The following is a 10,937-nucleotide window of genomic DNA, read 5'->3' on the forward strand; positions in this document are numbered from 1 at the left end:
AGGATATCATCAATGTACACGCAGCACCCGGAAGGTCTTTTGGCAAATTCTCTATGGTACGTTGAGAAACTGGAACGCCTGTGTTTACCCCAAATGAAAGCCTTCGGTACTGGTACCGGCCTCGGTGTGTATTTACCATAGTATACTTTCTGCTCCCAGGGGCCAACTCTAATTGGTGCTAAGCTTGGGAGAAATCAAGCTTCGTATACTTCTTCCCACCAACTAGTTTGTGTAACAGTTCTTCCAGGTACTGGGTATTGTTCCAACTCGGAATATTTGTTTATGGTGCCCGAATAATCACCACAAATCCACAACTGGCCATCTGGTTTAATGACCGGCACAATGGGTGAGGCCCATTCTGAGTACCGAACTTTCTCAATGACCCCATCCTTTTCCAGCTTGTCCAAAGCCTGGTCAACCCTTTCACGGATGGCAAACGGACCAGTTCTAGCTTTCATGAATACTGGAGCATCATCCTGCACCTTCAGCGTAACCTGTACCCCTCTCAACCTTCCCAAGGCGTTGTTTTCAAACAACTCGGGGGTATTGCTTGACGATGTCATCGGTGGTGATGGGAACGGCAACATTGAAAATATTTTTCCAGGGAAGGGAAAATTTTGAAATAATATCTCTACCCAGTAATGAAGGTCCTGCTCCATTGACCACACACACTGTAACAAAACCACGTTGCTCCCCAATTTGAACACACATTTCTTTCTCACCAAAGCATTTGATGACATCACCCGTGTAGCTCTTCAGTAATATTGTAGTTGGTTTCAAGGTATTGATGTCACCGGACAGACATTGAAAATCACGACTGTTTAGTAGAGTAACTGAACTTCCCGTATCAATTTCCAGCGGAATCTCTGTTCCGTCGATGGAGATTTCGAGTTGGTAGTGAGTTGTGTTTTTGAAACAGATGTAGAGATAATATGCATTAAATGCACCGTATCCGGCTCGTCCTCTGACTCATCGCTCGAAACCATAACATGATGGGTTTGTTTCAAAAGACGATTTGCATTTTGCTGTTTCTTCAAACACACCGTAACCAAATGGCCCTCACGTTGGCAGCATCCACAGATGGTACGAGGATGTTTGCATGCATCAGTCAGATGTTCCGTAGAGCCACATCTGTAGTAACATTTTCCTTTGGAAACGGAAGGGTCGTTTTTTCCGCCCGATCCTTGAAACAAGGATCACGATGCGAATCTTTTTGTTTTTTTATGTTCGTAGTAAAGTCCACAGAGCCCGACACCCCTGGCTCTCCATAGTTGAATTGTTTTACTTCCTTTTCAGTCGTTTTCTTAGCCACAGCCAAAGCTTGTTCGAATGTTCTGTCCTCGGAAAGTAACTTTTTCCTGGTGGACTGGCTGTATACACCTCCAACAAACTGGGCCCGTAAATCACGTTGGAGGTAGTTTCTGAAATTACAAGTGACGGCCAAATGTTTGAGCTTGTTTGCATAGTCCGTGACATTCTGGTTTTCACTCTGGTTCGTCCGGTGAAAACGATAAGTTTCCGCCACTTCCAACACTCGCGGCTTGAAATGATTTCGTAACATTTCACACAACTGCTCGTACGTTTCAGCAGAAGGTATTTCCGGGAGACACAAGTCTTTCAAAGTAGTGTAAGTACTCTTACCGATCAATGAGATCATAGTAGCCACCTTCTTCCTGTCGGCCGCTTGGATCACGGCAGCAATGGCGCCCACCTCGACTTGTCCGATGTCGTTTGCGATGAAATAGGCTTCCAAGCGTTCTTTGTATGCTTCAAAATCATCGCCCTCGAAAATCTCCAATGAGCCTCCCGCCGTCATTGTTCGCCAGAAACGTTTACCTCGTCGCCAATTGTAGTGTCCGTAGATTCAGTAAACAGCAACAGGAACGAGAATCAAGAGGCTTTCTTTATTCGGCATTCTCTCCCTTCTGTGCATGCGCACCCTTCCTCCATTCACCCCCCATCACGTGGTTCCCCGAACCAACAGACACAGCACAATGGTTCCCCGAACCAACAGACACAGCACAATGGTTCCCCGAACCAACAGACACAGCACAATGGTTCCCCGAACCAACAGACACAGCACAATGGTTCCCCGAACCAACAGACACAGCACAATGGTTCCCCGAACCAACAGACACAGCACAATGGTTCCCCGAACCAACAGACACAGCACAATGGTTCCCCGAACCAACAGACACAGCACAATGGTTCCCCGAACCAACAGACACAGCACAATGGTTTCCCGAACCAACAGACACAGCACAATGGTTTCCCGAACCAACAGACACAGCACAATGGTTCCCCGAACCAACAGACACAGCACAATGCCAATGGTTCCCCGAACCCACAGAAACAGCGCAATGGTTCCCCAAATAGGGGCCCACGAATTTGTTTGCCTCCAGGCCCACAAAAGGTTAATCCAGCTTTGTTCAAGTTGAACGTCTTTCTGTTCGTCGGTGATTCCGATCTGCACCTGAACATGAGGGACACTGTCATCTAAAGACAGACACATTTAGTGTGGAAGAAAATATATCCAAGACGTTTGGATTCTGAGTCACTTCTCTTTCGAGTTTAGTCAAACCATCCTGGTCCTTCTTCCGGGAAAACCCGGAACCGGAAATGGCCCGATAAACCAGAGCTCAATCATCTTCACATATTGTAAAAAAAATGGTCCCTCCGACTTAGAGGGGTCAATGCCCCCGCCCTCGTCTCATTCCAAGTTCCGAGGTTGATGTTTTACTACAAAGCGAATCGTTCTGATTACATGACCTCTGACGTCACATACACCCCTACACTGAACTGTATAGTTATACGTAATAAGACGTAGATATATGAAAACAATTGAGCGGTGTATTAGTATTAAAAGACACGTCCGTTGTTCAGTTCGGATTATCCGAAATGGTTTCGTCCAACAATCCGAACCTGAATGTCGCGGCTCGGTTCAGCGTGTGCACTGGACGAACGTGCCGCGATCGGTATCGATTAGAGAATCCGTTCACGGCACGGTCAGTGGGAACGCCCAACGCCGTATCGACCAATGAGGTCGAAGCCTCGAGATCCGTGCAGGTGCGCACAGGTGTCGTGAATCCGCACCGCTTTGCCATGAGCGTATAAAAGGGAGATTTCCCACTTAACCTGTACATCCTACCTGTACCTGTACCGTTACCATCGAGCAAGCTGTGGCAGGCATCATGAAGACGGGCGAACTGGTGGTGTTTTTGGCGGTTTTTGGTTCTGCTCTGGTAAAGTGTTCCCGCGTGTTTGTGACGGTATTTAATCAATTAATAGCGATAGCGTGTGTGATTCCTCGCTCTGCGATCCTTTTTCATTTTTAAATATATATATATTTAAATATTTTATTGTTTCCAGATTTTATTAATTTTTATTGGATTTTTTTTTTAAATATACTTAACATTTAACATTCAGTTCTGCTAAAAGTGAATTATATTGATGAGCAACGATACCTGCCCTATGGGTGGGGCTTCAATTGGTGGGTGGGGCTTCAGTTGGTGGGCGGTGCTTCAGTTGTTCAGTTGTGGGGGCGGTTGTTCAGTTGTGGGGGCGGTTGTTCAGTTGTGGGGGCGGTTGTTCAGTTGTGGGGGCGGTTGTTCAGTTGTGGGGGCGGTTGTTCAGTTGTGGGGGCGGTTGTTCAGTTGTGGGGGCGGTTGTTCAGTTGTGGGGGCGGTTGTTCAGTTGTGGGGGCGGTTGTTCAGTTGTGGGGGCGGTTGTTCAGTTGTGGGGCCCAAAGGGAAAATATCAAATTGAAGCTTTTTTATTTTAAACGATTTATATAAACATCCGTTAAATCATATCACATGCAAATCGTCAAAATCTAAACAGTATTTGTACAATTTCAATAAAAGCCGCATTACTGTTCATATCGGTAAATATTATTCCATCGTGTTTGGAAAAACTGAAAAATTGGGAAAAAAATTGAAGAACAATATGGCGTATGTTACTTCAGCCGTTTTTGCGGTACCTATTACAGACGGACAGACATTTGGTGAATTATAGTAAGATGGGCGGGGCTATGGAGACTCACCTAATGAGGAAGTTTTAACAAGACAAGATGTACTTCTATGCTCTTCTCTCCCCCCCCCCCCCTCAAAACGGCGATTTTATTACCCACGGGACCTGCTAAGTCATCTTGAGGGTAGTTTTGCTGTGGGAGCTCTTTATAATGATTCTGACTCTGTGGGTTTTTGGTAAAATCTTTGTCAAATTTGCTTTGACGAGTCTGAAGTGGGTTGTGCGGCTATCTGTTGCATGCTGAGACAACGTGTGTGTAGTGTTTCTACTTGTGGTCATGCGATGGTTAGATGCTTGCTGTCAATCCTTCGTCCCATTACATTCGAAAATGGCAGTAAAGGTGGATGTTCAACCGCGATGCTCCCACAGGGGCGACCATCAGCATTTAAAATCGTGAAATTTTTATTTTTTATTAAATAAATTAAATGCCGGCACAACTTTCAGCACAACACAACAAATATCATTTGTCAAGTTTGGTCGCAATCCCTTCAGCGGTTTCGGAGAAGTTGCAAGGGTTTACGGACGGACAACGCGCCATTGCATAAGCTCCTTAGAACTTTGTTCCAAGTGAGCTTAACGTGGTACATGCTGCTTCATTTATGCTCGACCACAGCACAAACTAACAAGTATGGCACAGGCTTGATGAGCTGATTGGCCGCCTCCTGCGGTGAACCCGCACTGCAAAACCCACACGGGAGCTCAAAACTCTCGTGGTTGCCGCGCCCACTGTGGTGCCTGCAGCACGAGCTTCTTTACCCGAACCGCATGGCATGCCGTCTGCACGGCCCTCGTCAGCGTTCTTGAAAATAGTTTGAATAGTCGTTGGTGGCAAAGTAAGATGGCGAGTGATTATTAGCTGGTACACATGCTGAACAGAGCCTGGTGTTGGCTTAGCGGTTAGGGTGCCGGCTTGGGATCCTAGGATCCTGGGTTCAAATCCGGGTCGATCGCTGAATTAACGCCAGGGGGGTTGACTCAGCCTGTCATCCTTCCGAGGTCGGCATAATTGAGTACCAGCTCACTGGTAATTACCTGTCACAAGAGGCGGCTAACAGGGTTGGCGGCAGGAAGGGCATCCAGCCATAAAACATCGTTTCAAAAAGGGGACCACGGTGCCCGAAAAAGGCCAACCCCTGCTCTGTGTAGAAAAATGGCCTCTAAAGGTGGTTCACACATGCTGAACAGAATCCAACCCAATTTTGCATGTTGCCCAATAGTACCCCAAGTATGGTTTCTATCAGGTAGCATATCTGAGGGAGACATAGGTTCGAATGTTGGCATGGCTATGAACTGTCATCCCTGTGTTTCACAGGCAGGTTAGATTCATCCATGTGTGCCACACCTTGGATGGACATTAAACGGTGTCCAGTCTACCAGCATTGGTGGACTTTTAAAGATCCCGCAATGTCATTTGTAGAGGCAGCAAGTTATTGCAGGCACCCTGGCCAAATTACAAATTCCTGCGCTAACCTTAGCCAAGCGTCAGGTATGACCAGCAGTTGCCTGCTGGAGATTTTGCCCAACTTCCAATTAGCCAGAATATTTGTCGTACATGTCTGTTCGTTTAAATCCGTAGCAAAGCGACGGGTTAAAAAAAAAACAAACAAAAAAAAAAGGTTACGCAATAATAGCAAAAAAACCACTTGCCCAAAGATCATCGATTTACCTGTGAAAAATACTCTGTCATTGCATTTGATTGGCGACATCTACTATTTAAAATATGCAGGCCCCGTTTACAAGCATCATTGACCTGTGAAACGGTGTTGCTCATGGGTTGATGTAAGATTTACCTCTGAGTGAACCATTGTACCAGTGAGAACTGCGACAGTGCTGCATTCGCCATATGTACGAGTACGTGCGTGCACAGACGTTGGCTCAGGCGAACACCGCAATCTACCAGGATCTTGGTGCTCTGTCCCAATCATCTGGTGTGAGGAAATTGCAGTAGATGCACCAAGTCCCGTGGAGAGTCGGGCATGGTGGAGTGTACTGTTCACCTTTTAAATTTGAGGTTATTTTGCTCATTTAAAAGTTGCATGTACAATATAAAGTCAAGGTATTCGGTAGTTCAGGTAAAAAAAAAAAACTTTTTTTTTTTTTTTTAATGATTATTATAAACATGATTATTATAAACATGATTATTATAAACATGATTATTATAAACATGATTATTATAAACATGATTATTATAAACATGATTATTAGAAACTTTCGTTTTGTGCACACCCCACCCCGCCCCCTGGCGATTATGTAACCAGACCATGTAGTGGCATTGAATTTTTGTTTGTTAAATGTTTTGGGTGTAAATAAGGTGTGATTATACATGAGGTGTGAAAATGAACCATTGGTCGTATTGACCCCGCAGGGTGGATCGTGCCTTCTCCCTGGTGCTTGGAGGAACCAGTTTGGATCAGACCTGTGGCTCTGGGCCCCAGGTGAAGGTTTCTCCAAGAACTCGCCGACCTCTCTTCGCGGCGAGTTCCGCTCGGCCGTGGCGATTCACTCGGGGTCCGGCGCTGGCAATGAGACTCGCAGCCTGATGGGCTCCTCGGGTCGGTATCCAGGATCTCCATTCACTTTCTCTGTGATCTGGCGCTCAGGTATGATTTGTTGGGTGATCAGAGCACCATTTTATTTTCTGGTTCTACACATTATAAAATATTCCATTGGTCATCTACTTGTGGAATTGCGAAAATGGAAGTAATGGGATCATAGCAATACTATACTATATTCCTCAAAATTCCTTTCTATGGAGTTAGGCCCACAGACCTGTGAAACGTAGGATGTTGCTCATGGGGGTTTTTTTGTTTTGTTTTTTTTCCGGTCTCGTGCGTGCGTCCGTCCACCACTGTTTCAACCATTCATTTACCGATGTTGTTCAATCTTGGCACAGATAATGAATGATGACTTGCATATGAACGGCATTTTCTTTCGATATCCGATCCAAGAAGGCTGACTGGTGGCCATTTTGTTAAACGTTTTCCCAACCATTGAACATGCATGGTCCGATTTTGTTCAGACTTGGCACAAAGCGGAATACATTATGGCATACACATGCATCTCACTATTTTGTGATCTGATCAAAGATGGCTGACTGGCAGCCGTTAACCGTACAGCAAAATTACTAAAACCTGACGGTGGCTGACATTCTTATTATTATTTTTAAAATTATTATTCATTTCTTTCATATCGTTGGTTTTAACTCGTTTTAAGTTTATTTTATTTATTGTGATCAGAAACTTGTTCCAAAACCCTGTTTGTTTGATCGTTACTTGTCCAGCTCTGCAGACATTTTATGAAATGGTTTTAATTTGTCAGTTGTTAAAATTTCAATAAACCAATAATCTTTAAAAAGCGAAACTTTGTTCAGTGAACCACACAAGACTTTGATTTCAGCAGAAAGCGCAACTTTATTGATGTGGACGAAGCATGTTATCAGGTGCTTGGGGTGGGAAGGAGGAAGACACACAAAGTTGCTCAGCTGGGATGGATGAGGGGGTTATCTCAGGGTGTTGGATGTTCACCATGATGAAGATGAGGCTCAGTATTTGCTCTTGAGCATCTTGCAGATGATGGTCATAACCTTGTGCCACCCGCTCTTGCCTTCTCCTGACAGGCCACCATTCCTCTTCTCCACCTCATCGAGGATTGTTTGGCTCAAAATCTGTGGTATAAAGATCATTGAGTATTGTAAGAAAGTGAATGTTTCATTTCTCTTCTGCTGCAGCGAACATAATGCTCATCTTACTATAATACACCATGTTAAAGATTCTTGTTTATCGTGAAAATACAAGCTTTTGTATAGAGTTGCGTGCTGTGTAAGGTGTTTGCTCCAAAACGTACCATGAAGTACTGTGGGTCAGTAACATGAAACTCCTCAATATGATCTTGGCTCAATTTAACGAATTTGTTGGAGAGCTTCTCACGGTCTTCAATGTTGATGACTGCGAAGTTGACAGCCTGGATGATCCGCTCCACATGCCAACGGGCGTCTGCGGAACTGGCCAGGTCTTCAAGGGTGTGCAGGTCCTTCATCTTGGTGAAGAACGGCTTTGCAGCGGGATTTGCTTTGAAGAACCTGGATGATCATGGCGTTTAATGACCAAATGATCATTACACGTATCCGGATTTAAATTTAAACCCCACCCAACTTTAGCGTACAATCTTCAAGCCAAGGAAAAGGCCGAAATCTTAGGCCTACATGCATTCACGATTTGTTGACAGTTTTGGAATGTCGAAAAAAGGGAAATACTTACTTATCCAAGATCTGGACACCTGCGTGTTCGTAGTCTTTCATCAACACGGCCCAGCTGGCACGGACGGCAGCGCGCTCTCCCTCTGTGGTTCGGGCAATTCCGTGGGCAGACATGTTGATTGCTTCTCGTGTAGATTCTTCAATGGCAAGAGCAGAGTTCAGGGATTAACTCCTCTGTCCTGAAAGCACAAGGGGACTCACTTTTATAGCTTGCTGTCTCGTTTACGCAAGTCCCAAATCTGCTGTCGAACGCAGCATGAATTTCCACATGAAGATTGCCAGGTCTGATTGAAAAGTTTGCAACAGGCGTTGATGTGGCAATCGAGGAGCTGGATAGGCCGAGGTCTTGTCGGCAGTCCTCATGGCTTGGCACGTCTTGGAGTGTTACATCCGAGAGCAACACATTTCAATGTTGCACTTTTGTTTTGTCAAGGCCTGGTGTTAGCTTAGTTAGGGTGATGGCTTGGGATCCTGGGTTCGAATCCCGGTTGGTTGCTGAATTAACGCCAGGGGGGTTGACTCAGCCTGTCGTCCTTCCGATGTCGGCAAATTGAGTACCAGCTCACTGGTAATTCCCTGCGTGTCGCAAGAGGCGACTAACGGGGTTGGCGGCAGGAAGAGCATCCGGCCATAAAACATTTCTTCAAAAAGGGGACCACGGTGCCTGAAAAAAGGCCAAGCCCTGCTCTGCGGGGAAAAATGGCCTGGAAAGGTGTTTTGTTTGTTTTTGGCTTAATTTATAAAAACAAAATTTATCTTCCACATTGCTAAAATCCTGGTGTTGGATCCTGGGTTGTTGTTGGACTAGCCTGGTGTTGCTAGTGTTGGGCTAGCGGCTAGGGTGCCGGCTTAGGATCCAAGGATCCTGGGTTCGAATCCCGGTCGATCGCTGAATTAACGCCAGGGGGGTTGACTCAGCCTGTCATCCTTCCGAGGTCGGCTAATCGAGTACCAGTTCACTGGTAATTCCCTGTTTGTCGTTAAAGGCGGCAAAAAGGGTTGGCGTCAGGAAGGGCATCCGGCCGTAAAACTTTGCTTCAAAAAGGGGACCGAAAAACAACAACCACGGTGCCCGAAAAAGGCCAACCCCCGCTTTGCGGGGAAAAATGGTCTCTAAAGGTGGTTATTTTTTTATATTGCTAAAATCCTGACTTGTTTTTGATACTATTTTTGAAAATGCCCTTGTTAGGTACTTTTCTGAAGTGTTAAAGGATTTTGAGGCGTATATGACTGGTTTCACGATAGACTAATATGGGGATCTCAAACCCTCCAGTGATACTGACTATTGAATAAAAAGGCCTTTTGATTCTGGATATCTCATGTAATTGAAAACCTTAATTGTAGTCTGAAATATCTTCTTTTTTTTTTTCTTTTTTGCCAATGACTTTGCCTTTTCTTATCGTGTATCTTTTTATCTTCCTTGCTGTTGCAACCCATTTAGCAACGTCTTGCTTAATGACTGAGCAGTTTGCTTTGACATGAACTCTGCATTTGATGCAGCAATTCAAATAATTTATTCCAATGCAACTGTCAAGGCTCCAATCACCTGAGCTTTACCTAAAATGAAAGGGTGCATGTTTTTGAGTTTTAGCTGTTGGATTGTAGTTTTACGGGTACATTGTTTCCTCCCCAGGTGCAGTGACTGTGTGGGTTGGTCAGTGTTTTGTGAATGGGATTTCCAAGGAAGTTTTGGTGACTTCGTGGTTACTGAAAGAAATGGCGAAGTCACAGAAGGATAACTGGAAAACGACACGGTACGTGTGAACGTCGATTTGTTTGTGATGGTAATTTTGTTTATTGCATCTTTGACCTGCTGTTGCTTTCATTGCAGGATTGGGAACGACGCTTTTCAGAGGATTGTTTGATCATCACAGCCGTATAAATGAGTGTTTATTTATTTGGTGCACAACTGGTGGAATTGCTGCTTGAGCAGAAGTCCTTGTAAACTGATCTGGCACTTGCCAATAAACTTTTCCTTTTTAATGGTAATGAACTTATTGATGTAATAAGGAAGTTTAATTGCAGTGGAATGGCGACTTGCCCTTCCCAGGTGTTGGCATAAAGGGATAATACCCTTTAGCCATTGGATCATGCGAACTACGGCGTCAAGATAACGTTTAGTTCTATTGCCATGAAGAATCGTACTAAAATACACAATTTGGTGTCTGAACACAATACATTTGGTCATTACTTATCCGATCTCAATCAAGTATGACAGGAGGACTAGGTCACACAATGGAGGTTGTAGTAACGTAATTTGGCCCTCCCCCAAATTTCCACCTTGGGTGAAATCAGTGCCTAGATAGCTTAATTATGGCTTTCACCCCCCCCCCCCCCCATTTTCACATTTTTTTCATCCCCCCCCCCAGGCCGATTCTAATAAGAACTAGAACGGGCACTCGGTAGAGCGCATACCTTCGCCGCAGCTACTGTTCTGTACTTGGCATGGGAGTGTAGGGAACAGAACAGTGAACAGTTTGGTGCTGATTTCATGCAAATCGGATAAGAATTGACCGAGTTATGACAAAAAACGCACATTTTGCAAGGTCGTGACCCCCCTGACCTTTGACCCCCAACCGCTAACAAGGGTAATGTCTTCACTGGGTCATGTCGTATATCACAAGATCGGGCATTGAATTCTGAACATTTTGGC

General features: G+C 44.9%; 2 protein-coding genes across 3 annotated transcripts; one reads left to right on the forward strand and one right to left on the reverse strand.

The window, feature by feature from the left end:
* The first annotated feature begins 3,040 nt into the window (after positions 1–3,040).
* On the forward strand, positions 3,041–10,273 carry LOC137427901 (avidin-related protein 1). 2 transcript variants are annotated; one of them, XM_068117711.2, is made up of 4 exons: positions 3,041–3,242; positions 6,395–6,629; positions 9,918–10,038; positions 10,116–10,273. In XM_068117711.2, the coding sequence occupies exons 1-4, from the start codon at positions 3,192–3,194 to the stop codon at positions 10,147–10,149; spliced, it is 441 nt and encodes a 146-aa protein (XP_067973812.1). In that variant the 5' UTR covers positions 3,041–3,191; the 3' UTR covers positions 10,150–10,273. The 2 variants fall into 2 exon arrangements, with proteins under 2 accessions (XP_067973812.1, XP_067973813.1); XM_068117712.2 differs by lacking the exon at positions 3,041–3,242 and adding an exon at positions 6,034–6,101.
* On the reverse strand, positions 7,415–8,861 carry LOC137427900 (globin-2). The gene is made up of 3 exons (XM_068117710.2): positions 8,286–8,861; positions 7,873–8,107; positions 7,415–7,693 (listed from the first exon to the last, which is right to left on the reverse strand). Exons 1-3 carry the CDS (start codon positions 8,396–8,398, stop codon positions 7,571–7,573), a joined length of 471 nt encoding a protein of 156 aa, XP_067973811.2. The 5' UTR covers positions 8,399–8,861; the 3' UTR covers positions 7,415–7,570.
* Positions 10,274–10,937: the final 664 nt, after the last annotated feature.

This window comes from Myxine glutinosa, chromosome 5 (genome assembly GCF_964187855.1).
Source record: "Myxine glutinosa chromosome 5, kmMyxGlut1.1, whole genome shotgun sequence".
NCBI lineage: Eukaryota > Metazoa > Chordata > Myxini > Myxiniformes > Myxinidae > Myxine > Myxine glutinosa.

What these genes read in the sequence shown, in the direction of transcription:
- LOC137427901 (XM_068117711.2), top strand. Translation starts at nt 3,192, where the DNA reads ATGAAGACGGGCGAACTGGTGGTGTTTTTGGCGGTTTTTGGTTCTGCT. An exon ending in CTCTGTGATCTGGCGCTCAG is followed by an intron (nt 6,630 to 9,917) that starts GTATGATTTGTT and finishes TTTCCTCCCCAG; the next exon opens with GTGCAGTGACTGTGTGGGTT. An exon ending in GATAACTGGAAAACGACACG is followed by an intron (nt 10,039 to 10,115) that starts GTACGTGTGAAC and finishes CTTTCATTGCAG; the next exon opens with GATTGGGAACGACGCTTTTC.
- LOC137427900 (XM_068117710.2), bottom strand. Translation starts at nt 8,398, where the DNA reads ATGTCTGCCCACGGAATTGCCCGAACCACAGAGGGAGAGCGCGCTGCC. An exon ending in GGTGTCCAGATCTTGGATAA is followed by an intron (nt 8,108 to 8,285) that starts GTAAGTATTTCC and finishes ATGATCATCCAG; the next exon opens with GTTCTTCAAAGCAAATCCCG. An exon ending in CTGACCCACAGTACTTCATG is followed by an intron (nt 7,694 to 7,872) that starts GTACGTTTTGGA and finishes TTTATACCACAG; the next exon opens with ATTTTGAGCCAAACAATCCT.